General features: G+C 40.9%; 1 protein-coding gene across 2 annotated transcripts in view; it reads left to right on the top strand.

Moving 5' to 3' along the window:
* Positions 1–27,157, top strand: part of PLPPR1 (phospholipid phosphatase related 1) — a 127,419-nt gene that overhangs the window by 52,241 nt on the left and 48,021 nt on the right. For both annotated transcript variants that reach the window (XM_424888.8, XM_040656343.2), the window contains exon 2: positions 8,551–8,659. In XM_424888.8, coding sequence (XP_424888.2) covers positions 8,597–8,659 — 63 coding nt within the window. In that variant the 5' untranslated portion in view covers positions 8,551–8,596. The remainder of the gene's footprint in view (positions 1–8,550; positions 8,660–27,157) is intronic.

The following is a 27,157-nucleotide window of genomic DNA, read 5'->3' as shown; positions in this document are numbered from 1 at the left end:
CAATTAGTGTAAATCAAGATGAAGTGCCTTCAGGTGGGTGGGTAAAGGCCAGAAATAGTCTTTTTATTTCACCCAAGATAGTAGGTGGCTGTTTCACTTAGATTCGTTTGAAAGTTTGAAGGAATGAAATTAGAGCTAGAGTAATTAGCATTTTTGAGTTAATTGAAAGTTAGAAATGGGAATGGTCTTGTTAATTGCGTGGATAAATTCAGTGAGGTTTGTTTTGCAAAGACTGTTCTATAGTTTTAAAGAATTTTCTAATGAGCGTCGTCTTCAGATTTCTACCTCATTTATCATGCACTGCTAATCCTTCCACCAGAGAGAAGCTTAATCGGCTGTAGCAGGTTAGAAGTTTTATTCACTGGGTTCGCTGATGCGATATCACATTTTATTTATAGGTATTACTCAAAATAATCTTCAGTGAATGATAAACTGAATATTTTAGCAGGGAATTCAACACCTCACCACATGAAACAGATCAACTGTGATGACACTTTCAGACCTGCAGGACAAGGAAAGATTTGGAGGTGTGTGATAGCTGAAAATAAGGACAATAGCTGTTCCCTACAGCTTCCTGAATATTAGGACACATACCTGCTATTTGCACAACTCAAGTTTTGGGTTCTACTTAGACAGCATCCCCAGGTAAGAGGAGGTGAAGCCTATCCCTACATGAAATTCTAGCCCTGTGGCATGGATGTAAATTTTGTCACGATCAGCGGTGCCACTGGGATTTCACTTCCCTGCCTGCGGCAAGAGGTTGCTGCAAGGCCCCTGCCTAACTGACATGCCACTTGAACTCTCTTGAAGGTATAAGTACTACAGATCCCTTATCAGCCTGCCTGTCTAGAGAATTTATACTGCTGCTTATCATTCAGGCACTGGGTAATTTTCCACATGAAGCTAGTAGCAAGGGAAAATACTCCTAACAGAATTCTGAAAATCCCTGGCATTACTTCCTTTTGTGAATCAAACCCTGGGTTCAGCAACATTGTTTTAGGAGGTTGGTAGTTTAGGAATCCTAATGGTTGTTCATGAAGTTGTCTCTTGTAAGGGAGTGTTATTTGTATCGAGGATCATCAGCTTAGATTTGCTGTGAACAGAATTGCCTACATATCATTGTTTACTATAAAATGGTTTGCTAATACAAGCGTGGAAGTATTAAAATGTTGCCTCTGCTAGCAGAAAAGGCTCAGAGCTTTCATCAGGATCTCAAACGCTGAAAAATTGTTTACTGTGTCAGTAAATGTGTTTGGGCTTATTCTATGGATTGATGGGGTTGGTTTTGTTTGTTTGTTTGTTTTGGTTTTTTGTTTTTGTTTTTCAACATGTTTAGGGGTATGAAATCAGTTTTGTATCACTGAGTCTATAGAGACATTAAACACTTTCACAATGAGCCAATTTCTTTGAATGGCTGTAGAAACCAAGCATTTACTTCCTTGGGATATTTAAAATAATTTTTTATTCTGATCCTGTACACTGCTACACCTTATTTACATCCTATAAACTGCTTCATCTGTTTGTCTTCTCTTTTCTGTGTCCATGCAAACTAGAAAATTGGGAGTGCTTTGGGAGGCTGACACCAGGCAAGTCTCAAAATTTACGCACATTTGGTTATGATCAGATACTAGGCAATTTCTCTGTTGACAAGTAAATATCAAATGTGACTCAAATGTGTGAGCTGGGCTTTGGTTACCAGCAGGCTGGCAGCGTATTACTGGCTCTGGTAGCTCTGGTGTCTATAACCCTTAGCCTCTCTGTTCGTGGTGGATGTGCTCCAAAGCTCTTCAATGATAGGACGTCAGAGCTAAGTGTGTATCTTCCTTTTGCTCAAGCTCCATTGTGTATAACCAGTGCTTACATGTGCTTTTTCACTGATTAAGGGCAATCTGATCCCATTTATTACTTTCTGATTTGTAGATCAAAAGCAGTGTGTTCAGACTCACTGAGGCAACAAACTGAGGATCAATTGTGTGGTACCTTTGAATAGTTGCAGATGTGGTTCTGTTACTTCACTTTTATTTTTATGTACTGAAACCAAGCCAGCAATTTTGTGGTGCTTGTCTTTCTTGCATCCAAGTGAAATGACTAATCACCTCCCTATACAACCCCACAACTGAGATGCCCCTGCCAGCACGGCCTTGGCTCATGGTGCTTTTCGACATTGTGCCCTTCTGGGACTGGGGCCAGAAGCCAGCTCAGCCGAGACCAGGCCACATGGAGGAAGGTTTGGGAAGGTGCATGGGAGAAGACAACCCCATGGTCCCAACTCCAAACACTGCCCACTGTGGGACAACAGAGAAGAATGAAGGCAACACATGTAAGGGAGATCTCTCAGTTTTGTTTTCTTGGCTGCTTGGGACTGCAACAACCACACGGGGATGGGACAAGGCTGCTTCTGCACTGTCTTTGGGACTAGCTGTGAGGATATCTTCTCTGAAGGTGGGCCTGGGAGTGGTTTTGTGCCCGGGCTGGTCCACCGAAGAATGAAGCCAGCATGTGTGGAATATCTACAAGGTTTATTTTCTTGGCCGCTTGGGACCACAACCATCATGTGGAGATGGAAAACAGCAGCTGCTTTAGTGCCGTCTTTGGGACTGGCTGTGGGGAGGCCTCCTGTGATGTTGGGCCCGGGAGCGGCTTCGTGCCCGGGCTGGTCCCCGCTGCCTGGACCAGCTCCCACGGCCTCCTCGGGGCCGGCTGCGGGAAGTGGAAGCGCGACGCCCCACTGGGGATCGGCTTCGAGTGTGGGCCCGCCCTCGCTGCCTGGACTGTCTCCTGCATGCAGGCAGAGGGGAAGCCCTTGAGGACCTTGGTGGTGCTGGTGTGGCCACCTCGAGGTGCGGGTGCTGCTCTGAGCACCTGGGGCTGTTGCATGGCTCCCACCACGATGTCTTTGGGGCCGACTCTGGGAGCCCGATGCCCAGCCTTGCAATGGGGAGCGGCTTCTTGTGCGGCCGCCTCCCCGCTGCCTGGGATGCTGTGTGGGCGCTGTTGCCTGGGAGGTTCTGGAGGACCATGCAGTCCCCCATCTGGCAGGGCTCTGGGAGCAGGTCTCAGCGCCTGCAGCTGGAGCCCGTCTCCTCCCACCACATCCTCAGCGCTGCTGACATATGTCCCGCTCCTCAAATGGACGTGAGCGGGTGGTACCCTGCTCAGCCGCTGGCACTCTGGGCTGGACGCTGAGCTCAGGCAGCTGGGAGCTGCAGGATGGGCTGGATGCTGCCTGACTAACAGGACCAGAGCTGGTGTTGTCAGGTCCTGTAAAGCTGTGGGAAGGCACTGATAGCTCCTGGCTGGGGGTGCTGGGGCTGGCAAGCTCAGAGTTGGTGCGGGAGGCTGGAGAGAGAGACAGGAAGCTCAGCAGGATGAACACGCAGCCCCAGGGCAGGACAGGCTACCAGTCCTCATCGGGCAGAGAGACCGTAGCAAGGCCACGCTGCGCACCCGCTGCCAGGCCTTGTCTGGCCCCAGTCCCGCGGCATGCAGCTCTGTGTCTCTTACTGGTGCCCGCACCAGCGCAGGTGTCGCACTCCCAGATGTTTCTGCTGGTGGCCCAGAAGGAGCAGCACCGGTGGGTGCCTTCTGCGGCACAGGAGCTGCAGAGGAGAAGCTGCCAGGGCCTGGGGTGATGGAGGGGAAGGGGGCATTGACTGAGGGGAATTCCTCACTTGGAGGGTGGTAACGCCCTGGCACAGCTGCCCAGAGAAGCTGTGGGTGCCCATCCCTGCAGGGACTGCAGTCAATTGGTGCAATTGGAAATCTATGCTCTTACTGCTATCAGAGAGCCATGGTGGGATGACTCACGTAACTGGAACACCACCACTGAGGAGTGTAAGCTTTTTAGAAGGGATAGGCAGGGTAGGAGGTCTGAGGGGGTTGCCCTCTGTGTTAGAGGCTGGATAGGCTGCGAGGAGCTGCCTGTAAGGCTGGCACATCTTGGGGTGTGTTTGATCAGTACTTACGCAGACTTACAGTGTGTGTTCTGTGATGTTTTGAGTAGCAAAACACACTTTGGTATCAGTAGCAAGCCAAGGGAAATGTTGGCATCAGAACTGCAAAGATTTGTGCAGGAATTACCAAGTACATCTAAAGTGAAGAGATTCCACAGTCAAGTGGATGGAGTGCTTGAAAGGAGACTGAGACTAATATCTATTTTTTCAGCCTAGACACTGAATCATTGTGTGATGTCTGGCAAATTGCTTCAACACTTTCTGGCTCTGTTTCCCCACAGGAAATAGGGGACTCTGCTTAAGAATGAGATTTGTAAGAGGGAGTGTAATACGTAGTGGTTATAATAATACAGCTCTCTGCAAAGGCTTGGATAATCATCTAGAGCGATGACATTAGTTTGAATTTGTTTTCCTAATTGAATGAAGGTTTGGCATACTCAGTTTCATGTTTCAGTTGCACAAACTGGTCCTTGATGGGCTGGTGCAGAAGGTTTAGTCCCTTTTTTAAAAAAAAAAAACTTGTAAACAGAATTCTTATTTTAATGAGAATGAAGATGTTTATAATTTGAATCCAATTACCAGCACAGGGTTGCTAATTTTTAATGCAAGGTTAAACTCATTTACAAATCAGAAAATGCTTGCATTTTAAGTGTCTTTAATTTTGTTATGTTGTGTTCCTCCTAATATAACAATTAAATTGTATTTTAAAACAGAGTGTTATCTGCAGCTAAAAAGATCATTAAAATGTTTAGATTAAGAAGGACAGGAAATTCAGTCGTTTTTTTTTTTCTTGTACACGTTTTGGGACCAGATGAAAAGTTGACCAGTGGTTGCCTTCCTCATCTAAAGTGCTTTGATTAAATGAGACGCATGTTGTGAACTGTGATAAACAATACCTGCTCTGGGAATTCAGCTTTTCTGGATTTTGGATTCTGGTATTTTCCACAGGTGCCTAGATAATCATTATACACTGTAACAGTAAGGGTGACCACTGTCTTCTGAGGAATGGGCTAGCACTTCCTCATTTGAGCACTGGTAACATGGAATGATGATGAGCTGTACTGTGTCTGCTGCTGGAGATGTATATACTATAAAGACACAGAAAATGCTAGTTTATCCTAGAAATGTCCTTTTAGCTGTGTGCCGCATTCTTAAATAAAAAGAACATACCTGAATGGGGCTTTTAGTAACCTGTAAGAAGAGACCTTTCTTTTTCTTTACTCTCTGACTCTCATTCTTTTTTCTTCCTCTGGATGGGTCCCAGAGGCTATAAAATCTCTTCAATTTGAGCTGTTCTTTTTTCTCTGTCCTTTTTAGTTAATTTTCAATTCACTTATGTATATTCCATGTCTCTGCTTGTTCTCCCAGGAGATGTCAGACAATAACCTCCTACACTGTAGTTCAGGGGCTTTCTGAAAATGTATGTGGGGTAAACTGAGAAAAATGAGAACTAACTCATGCTAATTAATTCACAAATGCAGTATTATATACATTGTTTAAAGAGTGGAAGCACCTCGTAATACCAGAGCTCTAAATTATTAATATTCACTCTACCAGGGTCCTTAATTAACTGGAATAAGTTTGACCAATTTTCCTCTCATTTCAGTGCTCACACATTAGACACTAAAAGGTCATAGCTAGTGGGAACTAAAAAGCCTTCTATAGATTTGATAGCACAAGCTCCTTAGCAGTTGAGTCAAATTGATAAAAATAAGAGTGAAAATGATCAGGCAATACCATATGCTGGTATTATAGCTGTTAGTTCCCACTGCTTTGGTCAGACACCTTGTGCTGTGAAAATGTGTTCAGTGCAGAGAGGTATGGTTTTTAAGATAGGACTGTCAATAAGCACTTGTTTTACCACTTAGTGTGATTCTCCCATTTTGGAGGCAAAAGTACATTATCTCTGACTGCCGGGCAGACTGAAGCAGTTAGGGATTGCTGTAATCTGTGTTTTGCCATGTCTGTGTCCCTAGAGGACTCATTGCCAGCTGGAGAGAGACAAAAGGTTATGTGCTCCCACTAAGATCAGTGTTCCTCCCCTCCACCCTTCTGGAGACTGAGCTGATGACAAGCAAAGGCTAACTGAGAGTTTTCCCTCAGTGTGGGAATCAACTGGCCTGATCAGGCAACTATGTGGTTTTAGGCTACTTATATCTGACACAAATGTGTCATCAGAGAGAGAGAAGCTGACATGTAAAATGCTTTCCCACAGGAAGTGCTGTTTTTTAAGACCAGTTTTTGACAATGAGCATGAAAGAACAGACACAGTGATACAGATTTATGACATAAGGAGTCCCCTAGCATTAAATTAGACACTTTTATATGACTGCTAAGAAACGTCAGCATCTTTGCTGGCCTGTGCAGTTGCTTCATGCATTTGTTGAGAACATTTCTTAAATTCCTAGGTTGCTTGCAGACCTCTGTTTTCGTTAGGAACATGCCATTGGAACTGAAGGCATGGCTGTAAGTTCCAAGGCAGTGTTATGAAAAATACTGTTTATATGAAAGGTGGATCTGGGAAGGCATTCATGAAGGTGCAAAGGTATTAACATATTTACACTAAGCCATTTGAAAATTAGGATTTGCAGTAAAGGTGATGACAGCGTATCCCCAGGGTACAAAGAGAGTTAAACCAAGCACCATGTGTTCAATGAACTAAAGGCAGAGGGTGCTGCACAAGAGCCAGTGGTATGAAAAATATCGCTAAAAATAAATGATTGGAGAATTTTGCTATAACGCAAATGGAGTTGGAATAGCAAAATCCAACCCTTCCCCCTCCACCCCCCCAAAAAATGGCACAAATCCCTGAGAGAAAACCCATTTTATCTCCTAAGTACAGCTGAAGTATGCTTCAAAAAACAGGCATTTTGAAATTCAGAATGTTTGTATTTAGGAATTGGAGTACAGTGTAGGATGGCAATCTGAAGCATGTCAGAGGTAACATTTCCTGAGCACTGTATGAGACCCAGAACTGCATTTTTCAATGACTAGGAGCTTAGAAGCTGTCTTAACACACTGTCTTCACTGCAGCCACTACAGCTGATCCTAGAACCACAATATAAAAATCTTCATGTGCATTATGTATTTTACAGCTCTGGTTCAAATAAATTATGGGGAGTTGAGATGAAAAATATACTAAGTAGTCCCTAAGTGTCAATACTAGTTGGCTGGTGGTAGCAGCTGACCCAGTTCCTCAGTCCATAACCTCTGCTGAACTCTGTCCTCTGCTAATAGTGTGTTTTCCAGTGCCCCTGCTGAGAGCTGGTAGGAAAACACTGTCTCCCCTTGTGAGCCTCACAAGCTCCGTATGCCAGGGCCTGAATCTTTGCCCTGATACCAGTGAGGTCAAGGAGCTGAACCAAGTTGCTGTGCAAAGCTTCTTTTGGAAAATAAACCAGCTTTCACCTCCTTCTTGACCCGTGGTCCTGGTCCATGAGATTCTCATCATTGGTGCATGATTTTGGTGTGTTGGAAATGAAGTTGTGCCCACCTAAATACAGAGGTGCGGCCTATGGGGGGGAGTCTCATGGTGGCCTACAGCTTCCTCACGAGGAGAGAGGTGGGGCAGGCTTTTCATCAAGAAGGTGGTCATTAGTCATGGCCTGGTGGTGTTCAAGGAAAATGCGAATGTTAGACAATTCTGTGAAATCTGTGCTCACCTTTAAATTTATTCCAAAGGATTTGCACCCTCATGTGTGTCTCCTGCTTCCTGCAAACACGTACCCGGCCTTGATCTACACACTGCTTTTTCAGACCCATTTGTCTGCTACCTTAGGTCACTACCAATCCCACTCTCTTAAACTGTTTGAGCCAGACTTAGCTTTTTGGTGCATTCATGCACAAAATCACCAACAGTCTCTCAATAAAAATTCTCTGTGCCTTCTTTTCTAATTTTGTGCTGCAAAGAGATTAAATGTCTTGGCACAGACTGTGGCATGGGTATGTTAATTAAAATAGCCAGTAGCTTGAAGTAATGGTACTCAGGGAAGGTGTTCTGACTTAGTGTACTACAGCAGGACAGAAAGAATATGCAGTGTGGGCTCATGCATTCTTGTTACATATGCTTGGGGTTTTTTTTTTGTATGGATAAGACAATATCTGCTTGATATTAAGATGGTATCTTCTTGAGTTGGTCACATTTCATGCAAATAAACGTTTGATTATTTTTACATTGTATATTGTATCATAAGTGTGTCTTTTTAAGTATGGGTTCACTAGTCAATTGCCACCATCTCTTGCATCAAAAGACGTTGTAGTCAGGGTGGTAGGATGAAAATGTAGTTTTACAATGTGTTCTGAGGAAGAAGAATTTGCTTGGGAGGGGATTGTCATTAAGGACAACAGTTGTATCCCTTATTGCTCTTTGCTCTATACATGATGTAACTTTTTACCTGTCAGTTTTTTTTTTTTTTTTTTTGTGCTGCAAAAGGAATGCCTTCTCAGGTTATTTTGAATAAACACAAGTTAGACCTTTGTGCTCTTTTTTGTCTGTCGCCCCACTCCAGTATGTCATGTTATGAACCTTGGTATGTTAAATGTGGAGTTTGCAAAACAGTGGAATATACTGAAATATCTTTCTCTTTTCTTTTTTCAGGATAATAAAGTTTTCAAAGGTGCCTCCTCAAGAAGTGTGATGAGAAATGGCTTTGGGAAACAACACCCAGAGAAGTTACTCCATCATCCCCTGCTTCATCTTTGTTGAGGTGAGTGCAGCAGTCCATTGTCTCAAAAAATCACTTTGCTGGCCAAATAGCTGCAGCTGTGTAAGTCAGCAAGTGACTACTTGATTTTTCTCAGTACTGTTCAGGCTTGTATCTATTTTCAGGCAGCATAAGGACTCGATATTGTTTAAAGGAATATCAGATCTAGTAGTGTAATTGTTCATAAGCTAAGCAAGCAACATTTAGCTCTATTTTCAGCTCAGGTGCAACAGAAAATGTAGGTGAGGAACGGCCATCCTTTAAGTTTGAAGAAGGAGTTGGCTAGCTCAAAGGTCTGTGAACTGACAAAAAGTACTGTTATAGGAGTAGATGTTTCCATGTTTGTTAGGTGCAATGTTTTAAAATTGGCTCAATACTCTGTATGATTGACTTTTCTGTGGTGTCTCTTCTACTTACCTCAACACTGCCAGACAGACCAAAATCAATATTGAAACAAAGAAATGTTCAACTGGTGCTTAAAAGGCTACAAGGGTTTTCTCAGTGAGGGTGTAGATCTATGTTTGCAGGGAGTGCAATATTTATCTTAATTTTGATATAATAGCCTGTGACTGCCTGTCCATAGTGCCACGTCTTTAATGTAGCTTGAATGCAGTGCTTACTCTTTGGCCCAAGTTGTGAGATGTCTCATGCTTATTGCCAAGAGAAGCACTGAAAATAGACATAAGACTAATTGTAATGCTGGATATACAGGAAGACTTACCTCATTCCCACTGAAATCTTGGAAAGGCTCCAGTGTGCTGCAGCAGCAGGTGTAATGGGCACTGTAAATCACTGCTATTCAGAACAGATATTTCCTCAAGGCCTTGGAAAGCACAAAGTGACATCCAGGACCTTTCTAACATTTACCCACTTGCAGTCTTCTTCTCACAGGATCTTCCCTAGCCAGGAGCTAAAGTTTCTTTATATGCACTCTCTACTTTCTGTGCTACCAGCTTGGCTCCAGCAGCAGTCAGAAGATCCCTGGATATTTGATCTAAGATCAGCAGTAGTTTTGTTTTTGACCTGAAGAGGCAGTGGTCAATTCAGCCTCACAGGAGGAATCTATCAGGTTGAAAGGTGAAGATGGAGGAAAAGCGTAACAAAACCACTGCTATAGCTCAGCATGACTTCCCAGCTGCAGCTGTGGCAGATGCTGGTGTGGGAAGGTGGCTGTCACACACAACACAATTGAGAGTCTTAAGGGAGACTTGGGAGAATGGGGAGTGGACAAGGGTTTACAGTTCTAATTAGAGTTTTATTGTTTCATTAAAAAAATCATTAACAATCAGATTAGTTGTGCAGGCTTTTCAGTTACACCTGGGCAAACTCATTGCATATCAAGTCAAAATCCTAGCAATCAGAATGTGATAAAGTCATTACCTGGATTCAGGTTTTACGCAGAAGAACCTGAGTCATTCACTTACGATGGTGGAGGTATCCCTGGCCACTGTGGGGACACAAATTTTCCTGTCCAGCAGCATTTCTGTACTAAATCTCACTTAGGGCTTCTAGCTGGTAATCATTCCATGGCTGTATGGACAGCGCTACATGTACTGTTAAAGTTCCCTGTTCCAGAATGTGTCTCACCATCTTCTGTAAACCCAGGACCTGAATATTGCTAATGCTGTTGGGCTTAATCATCTTGTCAATTCATGCTCCCCATATCCTCTTAGTGGCTCAGCATTTGGTTCTTGTTGTCTTTATGATAAGGGGTATCCCTAGACACTGGGGCCAAAGAAAAGGAGAGAAGGGGACAGGAATATACGGTAACAGCGAGTTTGCATACTGGAGATATTTGCCTTGTTGCTGATTATGCTAACCATGCTGGTTATGCTAACCATGTTGACAGTGGCCAGGAGGAGAGGGTACTGCTCAAACCAACTGACCTTTCTAGTGATTTGCAGGGATTTGTCACTGACATAATGCCCAACTTCTGGAGAACCTCTGCATTCATTTATTGAGGAGTCTGAGAGACTGTTCTTATCAAGAAACAAGCCACTATTTTATCCCATAACCTAGAGAAAGGAAGGGTAAAAGCAGAGAACAAACGACAGTAAGCTCAGAAGAAACATAATGAACACCACTAGGAATAGAATTTCTCAAATTTATTGCAGGAAACAAGCTGCTCTGAAGGTTTTTAGTCCTCTAAATGTATGAATGATGAGCCTGGTTGGTAATGTATGACAGAGCTATAAATTGTTTCTCCTGTAGACAAAACTGACATGAATACAAGAATAAATCATTTGCATACTTTCCTTGTCCTACTGTATGTTTTCCTACCTGATTAAAATACAATTTTAAATGAAAAATCAGGTAGAATCAGGGAAGTAGAGTCCAAAAATAATGTTCTCTCTTCTGCATTGTATGAAAACACATGTTTTTCCTGGTTTTTTTTTTTGTCCACAGTGGAGAGTTTTAACGTAGCACTGTTGGAGCTACAATGTCAGGCATTGTAGCATTAAAAAATGGGAAATCTAATTTCCTACTGGGAACGCAGAGATGATTGATAGTAGCCATTCAATCTGAAAAACCTTGTAAATCTCAAGACACGCTGAAAGCACTTTGCTTTTCATACTGCTACATTCTATGTATAAGACTAAAAGTAGAGTTGATAAGCTGTATGATACTTGGCTGCCATTGCTAAAGGTGCATGGAGGACAGCAAAAAAACATGTTGCCTGCTTTCCAGATAACGTTTGTCCATGTGAAAACAATGTGGTAGTTAACATGTTTGGTGCTCATGACTTATTATTTACTAGGATATCCCCCAGGATATTCTGCCTTCCTTACTATCTTCCATAAAATGTAGTGCTTTGATTAAAAATTTTGAGATATTTACTCTTAAGAAAAAGCAGCATTATTTAAGCTGAGCTTGGTTGTTATGTCAGTTACACTGACAGTAGATATTTGGCAAGTGCCCAATATGCAGCATCCCTTTAAATAAGCGATGGTGGAAGCAAGGTGCCACAAGCAGTTTGCACATTTTAAATACAATTATGCTCCAGTCTGTACAAATGAGACACAATTTTAGCATTTACTCCAATTTCCATTTTTTTTCCTTTTCATTTCATCACTCTCAGATAAACTGTAGCAGTTGGTTATTATAAAACCTGACCTGAAGATGAATAGCTCATTATAAGAACTTCCATGGCATGTCTGAGTCTACTAATTCCATGTTTCAATACAAAATATGAACTTTTTAATAACAGAGATAGCATGTTATGTCTAATCTGTGATGATGGGAATGATAAATGAACATTTTTAGTCCCTAATTAGAAACACAATGTCACATTAAGCGTAGATTTAAACACTGAATATGGATTCATTAAACTAATCTTTAGCCACTTATCAGATCTGTGTGCTTCTCCCAAACAATACAGGCAGCTTTCCAGATGGTCCTTTATTGTAACATAAGAGGTATCGTTGCAGTCTGGCATTTGTTAACAACAATCTATAATGATTTCTTATATTGGATTGTGTTAAGTGTACAAACAATTGATTAGGAAGTGCAAGAGAGTCGTATTCTCCCCTTCCCTGTCCCACCTCAGAGCATTGTTTGTAGCCAGTGACGGTGGAGAGAGCCCTCAGGAAACTCTTGTCCAGCTGAAGGACAAGAAGGGCTTCATCATGCAGGGGATCTAAGGAGGACTCTAGTGCCATTGTACCTTCTCACTTAAGAATTGTATTTCCCCAGTCATCACATTCTGCTATCCAAAGATACAAATAACTTCTTTGAAGAATTTTTTAAAGCCACCCTCCCCCCAAACCCAAGGGGAACACCATAAAAGGTACACATTACAGGTCCTAGAAGAGTCCTAAAATAATTGCAGGAACTAAAGATGACTTGTTCCAGGGGAGGGGTAGACATAAGGCACAGGACTGAGATCTAACAAATGCTTAGGTTGGTTTGATTTAGTTTTCAGCTTTTCCCCCATCATTCAAGAAACAAACAACAACAACAACAAAAGTGTTTAAGGATCAGAACTAAAATACAAATGCACATTGACTTTATGAAACAAGATTGTGGATTTGATCATGGGATTCTCTGGCAGTGGAAAAATTTACTTTTTTTGCCCAGAGAGATTTCCTCACAGCAGGTTTGCCCTTGGCAGAGGGTTTCACTTCCTTCCTCCCACTAGCTGCTGATTTCTTGGAAGAACTGCCACCAGAGGGTTTCTTAATGGCTGGGGCTGCTGATTTGTCTTTCTTAGCAGGGGTTTTCACCTTGGGTGGAGGCTTTGCTTTCTCCCAGCTGGCAGCAGGGGCTTTTCTGGGTTTGGGCTTGAATAACCTTCACTTCATTGGAGGGGCCCTGCTCCATGAGTTTGGAGGAGGTCTCTTCTGCATCCTCTTTTCTCATGGTGGCTCTTCCTCCTCAGACTCTTCCTCTTTGGATTCTTCTTCCTTCTCAGATTCCTCCTCCTCTTTCTCATCAGATTCCTCAAAGTTCTCATCCTGCTGATTCTCCAGCTAGAGCATATCTGGGCTAGGATAATAAGGGAATCAAAGCTGAAAGATTCCACTGAAGCTCTTTCCAGAAATCTGCAATCATCAACAAGATCTGCAATCTTTCCAGAAATCCAACCAGCCATTCTTCTCACATCTCTGCAGGGTTCTCTTCAGTATTGTTCACATATTGCATATTGCAGCAAGGTTGGAGTAGTTCTCTTTGTCACTCAACTGACATGTGTCCCTGCTCTGTGTGGTGAACGGGACATTGAGGATGTGCTCCTTGAGGAATGATGCTGCATGCTGCTGAAGCCTGTTTAGAAGTGCAAAGAGCAGAATACCCTACTCAAGTAGCTTCAGTGGTGGACCCAGAGAGTGCAGCAAAGGCTGGAGAGCTCTTGGCTTTCTGTGGGCTCCAGATTTATCCCAGCAAGTGCAAATAGTTCACAACAGATCATTTGAGGGCTTTTTGATGGTCAGAACTTATCTCTGAAGTGTTCTAATGAATTACAGACAAGTACAACAGAAACTTAAAATCACAACTGAAGGTTTGTTTTTCATGGTCCAATCTGCATGTGGTAGGGCGTACCTCATCAGGACAACTGAGCGTACCCTCAGCTCGACGTAAGCACGTCCATGAGCAGAGGAAAAGGATTTTGGAGGTGGGAGCACTGTGTGGTGAATCCCAGTTCTCTTTCAGGGGTATTAGTGAGCTGCCATGAGGTTTTGATCTAGCAGTGCCCTCCGTGCTCTCTGGTGTTTCTCTTTTATGTCTTCTCACCTGGAGTATTAGTACTCAAGGACAAAATAGGTAGAGGAGAGCTGCATATATTCTGACTGAATTTGGTGGGATTAAAGTGATTATAGCTACCTTTCCAGCATATTTGATGCTTATGATAAGTGACAGGAAGTGTGATGTGGTGTGGTGATTGTATTTCCTGGCAGATGTTGGAAGGTTATGGTTGAATATTTCAGCAAACAGCGTCTGCACAACTATGTGTGTCAAAGTATGCAAAAGACTTCTGAGCCATTGTGTCTGTGTGAATGGTATTTTTTAGAGAAATAAGAAGCAAACATCATCTTGTTTTTCTTTTAATATAACTTTCTCATTTCTTGTGACTCAATGGTAATTATGATTATAATGGCTATCTAAATAATAAAACAAGAAAAATATTCAGGAATTTCTGACCATATGACACTTTTTACTTTCATTTTTCTATTCTTTCTCACTTTGTCTTGAGGGCTTGAGTTGTTTCAGGGTGAGAGTTATATGAGGATTAATTTTCAAGTACAGTTCCTTCTAGAAGGTGCATCTGAGGTGTCTTCGCACTTTAAGACAGAGGAAATTTCTGGCTCCAGATTTAATTAAATTGTCTTAAACTGATCAAAGAGTTACTGAATACCAAGTGACTTTAATATGACTGAGGTATGTGTCACATTGTGCTTTTTTGTGGATTATTGTAATCCTGACATTGACAAGATAGGTTAGGGCAGACTGAAATAATCAAAACCATCAAAACTTAACACACTGGAGATCTCTCAAATCCTAATCTGAAGATCCTACCTTTTCATGCTAATTCCATTATTCTCAGGAAAGCTTTTGCAGGCAGAGCAGAAACTGTTTCTTCATGACAACTCAATATATTGCACATTGCTAGAGCTGAAGATTTTGTATGAAGAATCTTTTCTCTGTTTCCCTCTCAGAAAGAAAATAAAAAATGCTGCAGAACACAAAACTCTACTGTTATATCTGTTCTGAACAAGCTATCGGTATGTTACATTTCTCTATAGTCTTTCTCTATAGTCACTGAGGTAATTTTTTCTTTACTTTTTCTGCTATTTTAGTTTTGGACCTACTGAATTATCTTCAGACACCAATTCAAAGTTAACTTTAAAAAAAATATCTTACAGAGCGAAACATATCCATCACTTTCTCTGCCTGTTTGCATTTTCCTGCCAGTATTTTATGTAGTCAAGCCAATCACTGAACTTTAGCAGCAGAGTCTCTTCAATATTGAAATCATTTGTGAAAGTGAGACAAGTGCCTCTTGAACAGCAGGCATTTGGAAACTATGAAAAAATCACTAGAAAAATCATTAGAACAGTCGTGACATTCATGCCACATTTTTTAATTCTAATTTTTAGTTTAAATGTTCTGAAACCTCAGAAGACTGTCCATTTGGGTGTACCAGCTGGTGATCTGTAATTCTGAGCACAGTGTTCGTGGGCTGTGGAAAGTTCTGCCTTAATTTACCAGTGCAGTGTGAAGGGTCTTTCTCTCTGTGTGCTGGTCCTCAAAGCAATGTTTGTAAGAGGGGTAGAATATATTGGGAGTGACTTTCAATTTGTGTTTTGTTAAAAAAAAACTTGTTTATCTCCTAAGATAATCGTGCTGATTGTATTACAGTGACTAGCATATAACCTGTTCCAGAACCAGACTGAGACATTAGTTTCACAAAAACACGGTCACGTATTGCATTACTTTTGTGGTTTTGTTGCTGTCTTGTTTGTATGTTTTAATAAAAAACATTGAACAATAAAATAAGTTTTGTTATGTATTACATATATATTACGTATTTAATGAGAGCGGCTATTTTATGATGTTGGCCCACAACACCAGAGGTGGATGTTGGTGGTATGGCAGTTGAGGTTGAACCTTCCCACCAATGTCCTGTTGCATGTTGTTGCTGCATGACAGATGGCAGTGGATTGACAGTCTGGGAGAATGGCATCTGACATGGAGGTACAGGTGAAGCAAACGTGTGTCACTGAATTCCTCTATGCAGCAAAAATTGCACCCATTAACATTCATCAGCACTTATGAATGCTTTTTGAGACCAGTGAGTGGATGTGAGCACAGTGAGGTGGTGGGTCATGTGTTTCAGCAGTGGCAACAGCAACAGTGGGTCACTTCCACTGGTTGTTATGAGCATGGCACACAGGCTCTTGCTCATTGCTTGTGAAAATGGAGAGCTAATGGTGGTGATTGTGTTGAAAAATATTTTATAGCTGAAAACTTGCTCTATCGAACGTTGTTATTGTGCTCTTTGTATCGGTTGTAGTTTCCATGGAACTAAATAAGAGGCATTAGAATCACAGAATCAGAGAATAGCTCAGGTTGGAAAAGACCTTCAAAATCATCAAGTCCAACTGCAGCCTAACCGTACTACCCTAACTCTAACAACCCTCTGCTAAATCATGTCCCTGAGCACCATATGCAAGTGGATTTTAAACACTTTCAGGGATGGTGACTCAACCACCTCCCTTCTCCAGACTAAACAGCCCCAGTTCCTTCAGTCTCTCTTCGTAGTGCGTATTCTCCAAGCCCTTCACAAGTGTCGTTGCCCTTCTCTGGACCTGCTCCAGCACCTCAATGTCCTTTCTGTATGGAGATGCCCAAAACTGAACACAGTACTCAAGGTGAGGCCTCACCAGTGCCAAGTACAGTGGCAGGATTACTTCCCTAGTCCTGCTCACCACACCATTCCTGGCATCCAAGACAATTCCTCTTCACAAAGAGCAGCCCAGACAAGCCAAAAGGTTGGACACTCATGGAATAAGTGTTTGCTGTGGTTCTGCAAACACTGTCCCAGTGCCTTGTTCCTCCATCTGCACACTGCCAGCAGTACAAAGTACTAGGCAGCTATCCTGGGATGTGATGAGGACAAAAAACCCTAAGAGGCATGCTGTGTGCTGGTGTTGTATGAACTCCCCATCATTAGCTGTGCTAGTTAGATGACTGTGTGAGCTGATGGTGACAGATGCTGTGTGAAACCAGGGGCACCTCTCTTGGTGTGAGATGATGGTTCTGAATAATCCCCATGCTTCAGTCACTTCTGTTTCATAAGATTCATTGCTTTGTTTCTTATTCACTCAGCAAATACATCCATTTCTCTTCGTCTCTTTATAAATATCTCTTTATGCTCCCCATTCCTTATTGCTTGCTTTCTTGCTCTGTCTACCACATACTTCTTTGTTCCAGATGATAACTCCATACCATACCACTGGCTTAATGTCATTAAATGGGTATCTGATGAATATGGGTTTGATTTTGCTGAATTGCTAGGCAGCTCTAGTGTCATTGAATCAAAGAATGACTTGGGTTGGAAGGGACCCTAAAGATTAGTTCCAACCCCACCTGTCCACAATATGAAATTTAATTTTCTGAACAGATACTCCTTCTGGGTCTCTCATAATTAGACAAAAAGTACAAAACCTCTTATAACAGAAAGCTCATAGCTAAGATGAGCTCTCTGGAAGGAAACAGATTGTTATTTGATTATCTTCTTGAGGACATTGAGAAATTAACATTAAGGGCCTACCCAAGAGGGATTAACTGCATTACTACATTTTTCTGTAAAACATAAATGAACAAAGGATTGTACTGCTACTTGCAGCCATATGAACCCAATTTTATATCCCCTGTTTTTATTCTGAAATCTTCCCACCGCAAATAATCCACTTGACAGCCTGAATATTGTCTCAGGTTCTGCACCAATTAATTTGCTGCAGTTTTCAAGGAAGAGATTAACGGTACCAAAAATTCTTTGCTCTTGTGAGTGATTAAAAATTGTATTTGGTAATGGGAGAAACTGCTGTGAATACATTGCTTTATCTGTTTTGCTGTGTCCTGAAAATCACCAGCAGTTTTTATGATGACTTCAAATTGTACTTCATTGGTCTATACAACCAGGTTCATAAGAGAAAGAATAGTGATTTTTTAATTACTCGGTAGTTAGGGAAATAGGATTTGCTTTGCTTTTTAAGTAGAGAGACACTGTGTAAATTTTTAAGTTAAAAAAAACACATTTTTGGTAGATTACTGCTAGAAAAAAATAATAATATTGTTTCTAAAGAAACTGTAAAAATATAAGTTAGAAAAACAGAGTTCTTTCATTCAAGTTCCAAGTGTCAGTCCTCTACAAATCATGGTATTTCTAGTAATGACTGGACAACTTTCATTAGACTTAACATAGGAATCAATATGAAAATAAATATAACAGTGTATAATGTGGGCAGATGTTAAATGATTGTTGTCAATGAAAATTACTGCTGGATTCTTCCCTTTTTTCAGAAATACACTTAGATTGTAGTATTTGCTGCAGGTTATGATAGATGAGGAGATGATTTTGTTGGGATTTTTTTCTTTGGGTTTTTTTTTTTCACTGTTCAAAGATCTGAAGGTGTCTCATACTTTCTCTCTTAAGCACGTACCACTGAGCTCTTTATTTACTCTGATGAAAGAAAATTTGACAATCATTGCAGATGCAGAGCATTATCATGTGATTGACTGCCATAACACAGTTACACCATTTCTTCCAATCTGCATCTGTGACCATACATTTTCTGTAATCTGTAGGAATATCCCTGCATTTATTTAGAATGATGCAAAAAAAAGTGGGAAGGAATGAATTGGAATCTGAAATTCATACTGAGTAACATTAATTACAAAAGCCAGCCTTCCCAGAACCTGTCAGTAGGAAAGGCATGAGAATCCTCAGAGCAAAGCAGATTTTTAATGTATATTTTGCATTATCAAACCTATTCAAAGTTTCTGAGAATGACTTTGGCATCAGGAGAATTTTCTTAGGTCTATTTGAGCCTTGTGCCCAATTTCACCAGGCTGGCAAAAGAATTCACTTCAGACCACCAGCCAGCCAACCAACCACTACAGACAGCAAATAGGAGAGTTTTGTTCTACCAGTGTTACAGGGGTAAAGTCATAGGTAAGTACAGACAGTTCAACTTTTAAAGAATATTGACATTTTCAGTTCTTTAGAAATTCCAAAGAGTTTTAGAACTGATTATATGAAAGCCTGCCAAATCTTGTGCCTACTTTATCACCCTAAGATATTGGCCCCTTCTGGAACTTCCCCAAGAACTAGTATCTTCTCCCTTCAAATCACAAAGGAATAATCTGGTTACCAGCACAAAAAGAAGTAAAGCTACTATGGCTACAGTGTGTGACAGCAAATAAAACAAAATATAGTCTAATGGAGAAATTATGCTGTATGTTTCAGTATTTCTAACTCACTTAGCTTGGTGATCCTCCTCAGTCCATCCCCACATCCCAGATTTTTAGCAATAAATATTTTTTCTCTAATACATTTGCACAGTCAGACTACATTTCAGTGATGTGTTTCACAGGGAACTTCAGGGAAATACTGAATATTACACAAGTAGTTTTCAGATCATTTTCCTGAAGTCTAGCCATATACTGTCCAATTTTGCACAGACTTTATGTTTGTACACAACTGTGAACAAAGTGCAGCTACTTGAGATATTACATGAAAATCTTCCATATGAAGATGAATTTGCAGGAAATCCATAAGTGTGAATTGGTGTTTTGGAATTTGTTACTCATGCAAATTGTGCTAAATGGGTGCTGAAGCCTAACATACATGGAATCATAACTCATGAAATCATTCCTCATCACGGTGTTTGCTTACAGTAGTGATTAGAGGTTGACCCACAGGTTCAGAGTTGATGGATCTTAACAAATTTAATTTTAGCTTGATGTCATGCGTAAGATAATACTTCTGATTAATTTAGCAAGACTTTGTAAGATTTGGGATATCTGTTATTTTGGTGTATACAATGTTAAATTGTGTTGGCTCATCCTGGAACACTCCTGCTTTAACGTGAGGGTCATGAATAAAGAATCGTCTTCATCTTAAAGCAGGAAGATTTGAGGATTTCAGTTAGGGATAGATTTTTAGAAAGGGCTGATAAGTGATTAATCAGTATGTTACTAAGCATCTAGTCGATTGTTACAGAGTGGTTACAAAGCCCAAGAAAACAAGTGGGTGTTCATAAGGCTCTGTAACTCTCTGTGGTGTAACTTTGAAGTTATGTGTTTATAGTACTCATTGGGACTACCATCTGCACCGGCCTAGGCATACCTAGAGCCTCATGTCATGATCTCTGTTGGTCTTCCAGTGAAGAGTTTGGTTTTCATGTAGTGCATCATAATTTGTAGGTAGGGATAGAGCACAGAGGTGGTGAAGGTGCTTGAAACTGGACTGGTTTGCTTGGAAGTTTTGCACACACCATGAATCCAGCTTTATGCTTCTTTCTCTTGATATCCTTTGCAACCTGATTGTATGAGGGGATGAATGGGGAACCTAGTTGAACACATGAGGCTCTAAAAGGTATAAAATTAGTTTGAATGATTAATCAACTTTTCGTAACACTATAGCAATTAATAGCATCTTATGTTTCTATAGTAATTACTGATAAAGGCTACCAAAAACATGCTGTAATCAGATTAAAGCAGGTTGGAAATGACTGTGAAATTATTGCTGGTGCCACTGTCAGTTTTGCCCCTGACTTCAGTAGGGTAAATTTAACAACTAAAAGAATGTATAGATTTGGCTACATAATGGCTGAATTACTGCTGCATTTCCTTCCCCCAGTTCTGTTATTAAGTGTTGCATGTGTATTCTGAAAAATCAATAATCCATTGTTCATCACCACTTAATGGCTTTATTTCTGGAGTATAGACTTTGCCTATCTGCAAGTAGTTATTTAGGGTAATAATGTATCGGTACTTGTTGCATGCTTTATTAAAGCAAAGAAATGTATTATTTGTGTATTCTGTGCAAAAGTACAGCATTATGGATTTAATACTATTTTTATCTACTGGGATTTAAAATCTCTTATCAAAAGATATTTTGTTTTTCATACTAGAACAATTGATTAAGTTTCTGTTTGACTTATTGTAGGCTATAACCATTACTGCATTTCTATTAAAACAAAAGCCAAAAAACAAAAGAATAAATGTAGCTCATAAATGTAATTGAGTTTCTTGTTAGAGCCTGCCCAATGTAAGATTCCAGTTATAATGGCATGAATTAACCTTTCAAAGAGACTACATCGCAGATTACACTTTTATTAGCTTTATGATTCTGCTAATCTTTGACTTGGAGCCAGTTAAATCAGCAGTCATCCATGATTTTTATGAGCTCACTTGAACCAGCCAAATCAAAAATGAGTCCTGTTCTGGTTTAATGGTAGGAAACATGCTGAGACTCTCCAACTGTTTAACTGTGGGAAGAGCAGTGCTTTGTATGGCATGAGTCTCATATGAATTCATACCAGCACTGGTTTATCATGATGAGTTTCAGGCTCTTCATTCTTACTGCAAGAGTATTTCTGTAGAGATGAAAGTTAACAAACACTGGGGGAGTTGGAAGAAACCTGCATTAGATGTGATTTGAATAAGGAAGGCAACCAGGGTCAGCTGAGTCAGAGACCTAGGTCTATACTTACTCAAGTTAAAACAAAGGTTATAAACTTGCAGGAAAATTCAGATGGGAAGAGATCTCTGAAGGTCTCTGACATCAGCATGTTCAGAGAAGCAGCAGCTGGATTAAATAATACCTAATTTCTTCAGGTAATTGGCTGTAGCAAATAGCAGTGAATATTTCTACTTATTTTGACAGAATTAACAGATGAAAAGGGAACGTTATCTTCAAGTGGAAAAACAAAACAAAACAAAACAAAACCAACACAAGTAGCAATTTAATGCAAGTTTTCAAAATGCATATTTTTCCTTCTTACAGATTCTGAAAACTGAAGTGGCCACTGTTAATTTTTTAACATGACTATTCTTAGATTATAAACTGTGATAAAAAAGTTGTATAAAAGGGTTGGCTCAGACACAACATTATTTAGAAGCAGAAAATAATAAGATTTGAAGTGATAACATAATAGTGGCTTTTTAAAGCTTCATGTTCAGCTGGAAAAATGTTGGAGGCAAACAAAATGGATTTTATAAGGCAATATATATATTAATAAGACCGTGTCCACGTAGGTGAAATAAAATGTCTTTGACAGTTGCCTGCTTATTTTAAAACATTGTTTCCATTTGATTCTTCTGATTGGTCTGAGCGATCTGCTATCTTGGTATCAGTAGACAGTTTCTTTTGGCAATAACTGCTGCATTCATCAATGTCTAACTACTGTAAACCTGCATAGCACTATTAAAGAACACCTGTCTAGAAGCGCAGGCACATTTCATTAATTTTAATATGAGCTGTTCTGTTAATGACAAAGATTCAGAGCTCCAGCCACCTCCCAGGTTGTCAACTTATTGGGAAAACCTTTAAATGTGAAAGAAACAACATAATAGGCAGCTAAGAGGATGATAAGGTCTGTGTTGTTAGAGTAAGACTAGGTTTGATTTTCCACCTTCTACAGACAGTTTTGGAATGATGAATCCTGGCCAACCATGATACAAGGGGACTTGGTGTCTTTACTGAACGCAGTAATCAATCACAGTGGTATTGGAATGTCAGATATCTAAATACAGAACTTGTCAGGGAACTTCTATCAAAAAACGTTGATTGTTTGGGAATGAGTTTTTTCTTGTGATTTGTAATTTGTTGCATTCACTCTCTTAGTAGGTAATGTGCTATGTGCTAATAGATTATTTTCTATGATTTACTGTTTTTGTATGGCTTTTTATCTGATACAACCCCATAAAGTTACCAAAGTCTGTACGTGCAAGTATACAGCAATGACTGGGAGCTCTGTTCAGTGGAGCACCTGAGCTAGCTGAACTGGAACTATGTGGCAAGAGTAAACAGTGAGTGATAGTGGTAGGAGACTCCCTCTGCATGTGGGGAACAAAGGCCCCCCACCTGCCCAACCTGACCTGCTGTCTGGGGGCTGTGTTCCAGATGCAGTGTCGTATATACTCACAGTGAGTAGGAAAAGCCTGAGGAGGACTGGCTTGATCCTGTGAGTAAATGTTGGTTGCGCAGCAATGTCAGCAACAGGATTTGCTTTCAAATGACTGTAAGACTCACTTTGAGCATCAAGACTTCTTAGAAGTAGATTCACCCGACCAAACAGGGCAAATGTATCTCTGCCAAGAGGCAGAGATGGAGACAGCATGGAGAGGAAACCTTTAAAATAGGAATGCAGAGGGAGGGAGAGAATGGCCAACAGCTGTACAAGAAAGTGACCAGATTGGAAGGACAACATCCAAGCAAAGGGAGCAGCGTGGTATGAAAAGGAGTCACTCATCAGCAAAACAAGTTAAGTGAGATCACATCAGGCATAAGCACAAAAGTAAAGGAGTGAGAGGAAGGACTTTTTGCCTTTTTGCAGCAATTAGCACAGCTTGTTGCCTTTCTGTCATTCTGTGCATAATCATTCATGACTTGGGCTCATGTATTCTCTGGTGAAAGGACACGATCACACACACTTGCTTAGGATTAATGAAGGGCTGTGCTCTCCTTGGTGTTGTGGTAATACATCATTTCACATAATTGGAGCACTGCCATGGATAGACAAGAGGCTTGTTAGGAAGGACAGGATGCGAGAGCAAGAAGGGAGAGTGACCTTTTATGTAAGAGTATCTGGGCCAAGGATGTCTGCCTTGGGAAGGGTTCTGAACCAGATGAGAGCTTGTGGGTCAGAATTAGCACGTAAACCAGAATGTCTGATATTGTTTTGGATGTCTGCTGTAGACCAGCTGATCAGGAAGTAGTAGATGAGATGTTCAGACAACTGGAAGAAGCCTCCTTTTCACAGGCTTCAGTTACACAGGTATTTGCTAGAGGGACAATAAAGCAGGACATTTCAGGAGGTTTCTAAAGTACAATGGTGACAGCTCCCTGAAACAGATGATCAAATAGTTGATGTGAGATGCTCTGCTTGACTTCATATTTTCAGGTGAACCAGGAGGAATATAGAGACATAGTCTGAACATACAGGGATGGGATGAGGAAAGCCAAAGCTCACCTGGAGTTCAGTCAGGAAAGGAATGTAAAGGTCAACAAGAAAGTTATCTGTAGGTACATTAGCAGTAAATGAAAAAATAAGGAAGACCTGGGCCTACAGCTGAACCTGATTCCACAGGGAATCTGGTGATAAAGGACACAGAAAAGTTTAAGACATACTCGGTGCCTTCCTTGTCTCAGCCTTTACCAGTAAGATTGGCCTTTGAAAATCCAATGCTCTTGAGGCAGGAATGTCTGGATTAAGGGAACCTTGACATTAGTGGAGGAAGATCAGCTTAAGAAATATTTAAACAACTGGGCATACACAAGTCCATGAACTCCAATGGGGTGCACACATAGAAGCTGGCTGATGCTCCCACTTGCCACTCTTGAGAATCTTTGAAAGGTCATAGTGACTAAAATAGGTTCTTGACGACAGTAAGAGACTAAATGTCACTCTTGTCTTCAGGAAGAACAAGAAGTAAGATCCAGGGAAGTGCAGAGTAGCCAGTCTTTGCTCCATCTTTGTCAAAGCAATGGAGCTACCATTCCTGGAAACCATGTCAAATCATACAAAGGACAAGAAAATGACAAGGAGAATTCAGCACGACTACTGGTCTTATTGTGGAGTAGAAGGGACCTGGGGTGCCAGTGGTGAAGCTGAACATGAGATAGTGATATGCCCTTCCAAGAAAAAAGGCCAACAGCCTCCTGGTCTGCTCTGGAAGTGTTGCCAGAGATAGGTAAAGGTGATCCTTCCTTTTGCTCAGTACTGATGAGAAGCATCTGAAGTGGTTTGTCCAGTGCTGGGCTCACCAGTACAAGAGATAAGGACTTACCAGGAATGAGTCTAATGAAAAACCATGAAGGTGAATGAAGGACTGGAGTATCTGTATTATGAGGAGAGGCTGAGAGGGCTGAGGTTGTTCAGCCCGGAGAGAGAACACTAAGGAGGGGATCTTACCAGTGTGTATAAGTACTTAAAGGGTTGAAGAACCTTTACTCTTTAAGATACTTTAAAACCTGATTGGACATGAATTTGGCCATCCTGACTCTGGTTGGAGCAAGGGGTCTGGAAGAGGTTCATGCCAATCTCACCAGTTATGTGGACTACAGACAACAGTCTGGCATAACACCTAGATGTGTTTGTATCTGGTCATCACTCCATGCAGTCATTCTCTTATTTGATGAGTCTTCTTTGTGCTGAAATAACCACTGTAACACCCATGTTATAAGGTAAGCTACATTTCAGTTTTAGCACTGGGGAAACAGAGGCAGAGACACTTGCCTACATAGATTCCTCAGACTATTGTCGGGATCTCAGCATCTATGTAGGACGTCTTTTATCTTAACTTCTGCTGCAGTTTCAAACTTGACTCAGATTTGTCTAAGAAAACCTAAGTGCATTTCAGTAGCTGCTAGCTGAATTCTCCCTTCTTTATAAGTCTCTTCTTTCTTTAATGGCTTTAAACTATCAACAGAACTTTTGAAAGATAAAGAAAGCTGTTTTCTCTTAGAACTATATATTTGTGAAGTTATATCTCCATTGCAGTGGTGCAACATTTTGGAATGTGTTTTAGTAATAAATAAATGCAGTCATCTATAGAGCTGCTATCTCTGAAACACCATTACTCAGCCTTTCCCTTTCTTCTTTTCCTCAGCAGGTAGCAGAACAGGAATACTGAAGTATTAGTCATTTGAAAATGATAAAGTATATGGAAAAGAAGGGGGATTAAGTAGAGGCTTAAAATGTCAGCCTGCTGTGCCACTATAGGAAAGAATGAAAAGAGAATATTAGACTGCTGCAAGAAGTAGTTAATAATAATAAATGAAGAACTTGTCAGCAGGGCTAAGAATTTAAAACTGTTATTTGTTGTAATTGATGAAACTATCAGAGCCCCATTTATGAAGGGAAGAAACAGTCCAGGCACACAGGAGTAAGGACTCTGACCACAAGGAGAGTGAAGAGCTAAATGCCTGTCAAAATATTCCTTACGGCACATAGCAGTCTTATTCCTAGCAAAGAGCAATAAAATGTGCTCCTTTTTGGCATGACCACAGGTGGCTTATGGAGCTGCCACCTGCCAGAGGGAAAGCCCCATCTGTGCAAAGACAGATGTATCAAAGGGTCTGGCTGTAGCCTCTTGTCTGTGGACACACATTAATTTCTGCCAAATTATTTACCTGTTCCTAACCTCAAACACCAACCCATAGCATTGCTATGATTATTAGAACTTTCACATAAAAGAGTCTGCTGTTAACACCTTTGGAAATGAATGTGAGCACAATTATTTTTTTCGAAGGTGACAGAAATAGGTCCAAAATATGTGGTGTCTAAGTGTTTGAATTTGTGACACTTTGTATTTACTTTCAAATATTCTGAGTTGTGAAGTACTGTAGAATAGTGGTTTTACCTAAGCATTAAACGGAATTTATTGCTGTTTCTCTAAACCTCACAGCTCTTCAGTGTTCTGGTCTACCCACAAATGTTCACTGAAATATAACTGGAGGAAGGTACTGATTTTTTTTAGAACTAGACTTACTTTCTACTCAAATCTGCATTGCCCAAAGGGGAAGCTTTTAAGAACCTGAGAGGATCCATCTCTGCTTGAGATTGTCTTTCCTAAGAGGCATATTGATGAACAGAGATTAACAGGGGGCCTTTTTTTCATTTCTAGAACAGGAGAGATGAGAGCTATGGAACAGTTAATAAGAGAGCAGATTCAGACAGCATTCTCAGTATGAGGAAAGTAGGGCTATGGGCCTTCTGATGAGCTGCTCTTTCTAACACTGCACAGCTACTCTGTGACATTTTGTAAGGATTTCCACCCTGGGAAAGTACTTCTGTAGACCTGCAAGGTAAGGCTGCTGGGAGTGGAGAACAGCTTCCCCCTCCTTTGGCTAGATATGATGCCAGCAGCTTTTAGTTTTGTCCATCTGACAGGGAACTTTTTTTTTTAGCTTCTTTGGTATTTGTCAGAAGAGTAATGATGTGTGGATGAGGCAATGGCCTACTGATCCCATGGCAGCTGTCTGCGGGAAGGTAACTCTTTCTTTCCACGTGAAGGAAAGTTGGGAATGATTTTCAGGAAGAGAAAGATGCATCTTGGACATGAACAAAGAACTCTTCATCAGGAGGAATGTACTCCAGTGCAGACAGCTACTCTGCTGTAGTGCACTTTGGCATTATCCAGAAGTTATGGTTGGAAAAAAATCACTTGTTGACTGTGTTTTAATTTGAGCTTTACTCAGATATTTCACTGGAAATGTTACTCAGTCCATCATTAATATTTGAGTCTTATGGTCTGAAAATAAGCACAAAG

This window comes from Gallus gallus, chromosome Z, assembly GCF_016699485.2.
Source record: "Gallus gallus isolate bGalGal1 chromosome Z, bGalGal1.mat.broiler.GRCg7b, whole genome shotgun sequence".
In the NCBI taxonomy this organism is placed as follows: domain Eukaryota; kingdom Metazoa; phylum Chordata; class Aves; order Galliformes; family Phasianidae; genus Gallus; species Gallus gallus.
Note: the sequence above shows the minus strand (reverse complement) of the source record. Positions and strands in the feature narration are given on the sequence as shown.